Source organism: Mesitornis unicolor, unplaced genomic scaffold (genome assembly GCF_000695765.1).
Source record: "Mesitornis unicolor isolate BGI_N332 unplaced genomic scaffold, ASM69576v1 scaffold36891, whole genome shotgun sequence".
NCBI lineage: Eukaryota > Metazoa > Chordata > Aves > Mesitornithiformes > Mesitornithidae > Mesitornis > Mesitornis unicolor.
Genome location: NW_010163749.1, coordinates 26,914 through 32,913, shown reverse-complemented (window position 1 = coordinate 32,913; position 6,000 = coordinate 26,914). Strand labels below are relative to the sequence as shown.

At 34.8% G+C, this 6,000-nt stretch overlaps 1 protein-coding gene across 1 annotated transcript in view; it reads right to left on the bottom strand.

Moving 5' to 3' along the window:
- The window catches only part of BBS9 (Bardet-Biedl syndrome 9), a gene marked incomplete at its 3' end in the record, with an annotated part of 29,157 nt that overhangs the window by 874 nt on the left and 22,283 nt on the right, over nt 1-6,000 (bottom strand). The window contains exon 4 of the mRNA XM_010194087.1: nt 1,406-1,580. Coding sequence (XP_010192389.1) covers nt 1,406-1,580 — 175 coding nt within the window. The remainder of the gene's footprint in view (nt 1-1,405; nt 1,581-6,000) is intronic.

Below are 6,000 nucleotides of genomic sequence, written 5' to 3'. Positions count from 1 at the left end.
AACTATCCCGTTTCCAATGTATGCACACCCAGTAATATGTATAATACTGAAGCTTCCTACAAAAAACAACATGAACAACAACAACAACAAACTCCACAACAAAAAAAACCACACAAAAAAAATTATCCAAAAGATAGCATTTCATTCTGGAAGTCATTAAGTGCCACCAGCTCTCAAACCAACATGATTCAAGTCTAACAATAAAAGTATGTATTTTTGTATATTGTCCAATTTATAGACTTAAATAATGACAGCAGTAGCTCTTGCTTTTCAGATGCATGTATGTTAGTGCTCGCTACTGAAGGATTTTAGTTTCTAAAATTATTTTACTTACAGAAGTAAACAATAGGGAGTAAGAAATTTATTCCTTAAGGTAAACACTATGAACTAGTTAAAAATACTAAATAAGCTGGTTTTAAAACATTTATGTTTTTAAGTGTTCTCTATATGAACAAATTCAATTCCCTTTTTCATTTTAACACATTTATAAAAGAAGCTGCAGGTTCTGACCTAATAAATTATCTTTTCACCATATTTTACTGATAGTCTTGGCTAGCACATAATCATTGTTAACTAATCAAGGACTAATACATACTTTTCAAACCAAACTCCCATTGAACAGCAATATGTATTGATGTTTAAGTAACAACTACCTGCATACAAGTCTTTCCTCACAAAAAAATCAAGCCATAGATGACCAACACAAACTTTCAATTCAACTATCATATTAATTATACAATCATTTAAATAAGAAACAATTTGCTTTTAGTTGTTGAAAGAATGCAGAATTTACACAGGAAATGTTGCTTTCAAATGAAGGCATTTGTCTGTATGAGCTACAAGAAGATGGATAATTTGAGATTTGGCAACTTGCTCTGCTAAAAACACTAGATAAAACTGCTACATTTTTCATTTACTGTAAGAAAAAATCATGTTTAATACAGTTATAAAAGTGTCTTCTCTCCTTAGCAGGTCTACTTCCTTCACTTTCAGAGGTATTACTTAAATCTAATCTAATGTCCTAATAGTTCAGACATGCACCAGAGGTTAGAAGCACAGTATTTTGACACTTTGCACTGAAGATCAATAACCAGAATTCAAGGGAAGAATTCCTTTAAAATTACACCTTTCTACAACAAGGAGAGCACACTTGTGAAACAGTGACAGACTGAGGAAAAATTCTAGCCACATTTGTTATAAAAGTCATGAATCTAAACATAAAACACATGAGATATTAACTTTAAAGAAAAAAATATTTCTTTATTCCTTACCAGTATTTTCCTTTTTTCCTGCAACTACCTATCACTTGCTTTGGGATATAACATTAGTTGTTATTACTTTTAATTTGTTTACATACTAAACGACAGCATCAAAATAAGCTATAATTACTGAACATAACACATACTTGTAACTCTCAACCTGTCGACAAGAAGACACTGTAATGAAAGAATCTGTCCGCGAGCTGTAAGTCAAGGGACCAGGCAGAAGAAAACCAGGTAAAAAACGGCCAAAAGCATAGCTTTCCTGTTCAAACAACATGAGCATCCCATCCATGGATTGTATGCAAATAAAATCTCGACCTAAGAAAAGTAGAAGAAAGAAATACAAAGGAAACAAAGCAATGTTATTTATATAGTTTCAATCCTAAAGTAGTTGACAAATTAGAATTCTATTTGTAAGTACTCCTAACAAAAATAAGATTCATTTTAATTTAAATGAGTGCTTACTATAAGGAAGAACACTAAATATTCCAACCTCAATAAAAGCTTACTTACTAAAATAAACAAACTAGATTTTTGGGGGAATAACATTCAGAATGTATCAAAAGGAAAAAAAAGTTAGATATTATATTTCAAAACATAATTTCTAAAGATAGAACCAGTACAGTTTCAGTTTAAATAAATGTTTCACTACTCCCAAAAACCTCAAATTATTCTGGCTCATAAATGCCTCTATCCTTTACAAGTAGTCATAAAAACCATGGTTCAAAAATAACCTATTCTAGTCTTTCAATTCTACTTAAACAACATGAAGTCCTACAAATATGTATTGTGAAAATAATACAATGGCAATGTTTTCTGTACTTTGCATTCACACTTCTTGCCTTCTAGGAAAGAAAAAAAACCAAGTCCACTCGGTGTTATCAACAAGATTTTTTTTTTAAAAAAAAGCCCCCCACCAAAAAAAAAAGTCACCTTGGAGTAAATTACTTCAAGCCTTGTTCATTCTTTAGCACCCTCAAGACTTAAGACATGACTTGTCATGCCTCAAGTACACCAATCTAAATTTTAAGTCTCATTTTGATGACTTCTGAGATCAGAAGCTGATTATGCAGTTTGCATTTCATATTCAAAGTTAACAATTCAAACAAACAATATTTTGCTTATCTCTCCTGAAGTCAGAGATAAGCCTCTATCTTGCAAACACAACATGAAATACTTATAATTAAAAATGTCTATTTACCTCCATTAAAATACTGCATTGTGCCTCAGGAATTATTCTATATGCGTGGAGGACCTAAACAAACTCTCTGCTCGCTAAGCTCCATCCTCAGTCCTTTAAGAACTGTTTTCTAACATAGGAAGGTGAAGCAAAACTAAAATAGACTAAAACTTCATTCTCACACTTAGATAAAGGTAACAAAAGTCAAAGATATATTCGGTATCTGAAAAAGCAAAAGATGCAAAGTACAGTGCAAAACATTGTTCACCATCACTGTGATGCTTCATAGACACTTTACATAAAATAAATGGTAGTGTAATAGGTCAGCAGTACATTATGTTACTTGTTCTTATCACTATAACATTCAATAAAAATTTAGCTCAGGGTAAGAACAGAAAAAACGAAAGGAAGGTAAAGCAGCTGGATCCTTTTCACTTGCCCTCCCTCATCTCTTTTTCACATTTTCCCATTTTCTAAAAATCAAGTTCTCCCATCCTTCTTTCCAGATTCTGCACATAATTCACAACAAGTTTTATAAACCCTGTTGCAAGTATCAACCATTCGATAGGAAGGATACTTGAAAGTGTAATTCACGCTATGCATTTGGAAAACGCAAAGTTGATTTTCTCAGTCTAGTGAAAAAGTTAAAATACTTCAATCCTTCACACCAATTACTATTTAGATAGAACTGCAGAACAGTTTCAACAGTGTAATTTTAGGAACACTGACAGCATTTCAAGCACATAATCACGATATCTGCTTCTTCCCTTATGTTTTACATAGACATTTTCCAAAAACCTTAAAGGTTGTTCCTATTTAATCAAGTTCAGCTGGTTTTATCTGTCTGAAAACTCCTACAATGCATATGCTTTGAGGGATTACATTAACTGACAATATCAAATACATAAATCTTGCTTTAGCAAAGAAGTAAAAGCATTTCCAATTGACAAATTCATAAATTATAGAAAATAATTTTATTCAACATTAGAAAAATCCCTTATTCCTTATTAAACATGAGAGAAGTACTCCACTAATCAAGAATCCTTGATGGCTTGCTTAACTGAGAAACAATGAGAACTCATCTTCCTAAACTGAAAAATGTCAGAATCTATAGCAATAAACAAATATGTTACACAAAAGCAATTCACCAAGAAAATCATTAAAATACTGTTTAAAAGTAGTCAGACTGACATTTTGTCTGATACTGAAGTGAAACCAAAGTATCTTTGGGTTTTTCCGATGAATGCAAGTGAGAAAATTTAAATATATCATCTTTATAGCAGCTCACTAAACCAGTGACAACTTGTCACCAGCAACTTCAGTTTGATTATTTAAGTCTCAGAAGTTTAATCTATAACATTCTGAAGTTTGTACTACTACACTGGAAACTTGAAACACTTTAAATGTTTCCTCCTCTACATGCGCACTGAAGTCTTACATCCTTCTAGGAAATGTAAACTCTTTACCTCTGTTAACAGCAAAAGCCAATGAAGAAATGTCTCCTGTGACTAAATAAATTTTGAGAATTAGGGTTTGACATAGATCATCAAAAGCATTTTCTAAAAAGACCAATTGTTTTAGAGCTATGATTTTCCCAGACATTTCCACACAGACTTTTTAAATTATAAAACAGGGTCTAGGGCTTCTGTTCAATCTTAGAATTTATTGGTTATAAAATCAGAAACATTCTACAGTATACAAACACATTAGATATGCATATATACACACACAACTCTTAAATGTGCATAATTAGTTAGTTTCCTCTGAAATTTGTACAAAGCAGCTTTATTAAGTCTTTATGAATCATTTACCTTCTTAAATATTCTTCATGGGACAGACTCCAGAGTTGTTTGATTTACTCATTATTAGTAGCTGACATTCTGCAGCTGAAATACGTGATATTCACAGTGACTACTGACCATAATCAGAATGAATGTTTGGTTTGCTGCTTATACTGAGTCTGTAAAGTACTAGCCAAGGACACTGAAATTACTTTACTAACATATGATTCAGAAATTAGAGTAATCTATAAGTAATTACCTTATATGATTCAATTAAAAAATAAAGCAAGATGCATATGAAATTTCATATATTATTTCATATTAATGTTTCTACAACTCTGAATGTCCTGCTTTCCAACACTAACAGTTGACACTATCACTTATTAGTAGTACAAATAATAAAAAGAAAAAGCATATATTCATAGAAGAATTTTAGCAACTATACAAGTTCAAACCAATCTAACGCTTTGCTACTGCTGGAAGAAGCAGTCCCCTCTAGGCCTCCAGCTCCCCTTGCTCAGGTCACATAGTTCCTCCCCACTCCCAAGCCAGACCTTGTACTTATCTGATAGATGTTAAGCTGACAGTAGTACACCATCTTGAATTCATAATTATTTAAGAAAGTTTCAGATGAGTAAATCGTCACCACACATTAAGTAACGTCATACAAGCTGGGGTGAACTGGAACATATCAAGTGTGATGTGGCTCTGGGTTCACAGTTAAAAGCATGAGGGCCCAGGTGGTTTTCCTCCTTGATCCCACTGAAGAAGGGGAAGGGCATGAGGAAGACTAGATGTATCATGTGGGCCAGCAATTGGTTGCACAGCAGGTATCCACAGCAGAGCCTGTATTTTATGACCACATGAACCTCCTTGAGGATCAACAGCTGTTTGGAAGAGACAGGATCCCCTGACTAAATCCAGCAAATACATTTGTCAAACAGGCTTGCCAACACAGCAAGAGCAACCTTAAAGTAGGAATGACAGGAGAGGAAGAGAGATATCACAACAATCAAGTGAGGGACTGGTAGATGGGGTAGGCAAGTAAAGGACCCCAGAATGATGTGAACCAAAGGGACATAGCAATCAACAAAACAGGGCTGAAGTGGAATCACCTCAAGCACTGGAATCCAAGTAAGGAAGTACCCACAGAAGAGCAACCTCATGGAGAAAGTTCCTGTAGTCTTTTTAAGTACCTTTCCAAAATGCTTCTATAGTAATGCATAGTATAAGTACAGGGTTACAACCTCACTGGGATCACAGAGACATTGTGGGCTAGCTCACATGACAAGACGTATGCATCCAGGCCCTTTAGGAAAGGCAGGCCAGGATGGTGATGGAGAGTTGCCCTTTCAAGCAAGAGAGCACCTGAAATGCATGGAGTTCTGCCTGGGGACAGATGATGAGAGCTTATGTGTCAGGATTAGTGAGCATACCAATACGAGGGTCTGTCATAGGCCACCTGATCAGGAAGATGTAAGATGAGGCACTCTTCAAACAACTGGTACAAGCCCTACATTTGGTGGCTCTGGTCCTCATGGGAGACTTGAACCTCCCTGATATCTGTAAGGACAACAGCAGGGCACATGAAATCTAGGTTTCTGTAACACATGGACAAAAACTTCCTAACTCATGTGGCTGATGAGCTAAAGAGGAGAGGAGCTCTGCTAGGGCTGATACTTACAGGCAAGAAGGGATGTAAAGGTTGGGGTACAGCCTTGGCTGCAGTGCCTATGAGATGGTCAGGAGGATGATCACGGTAAATTCAGACAAAGAA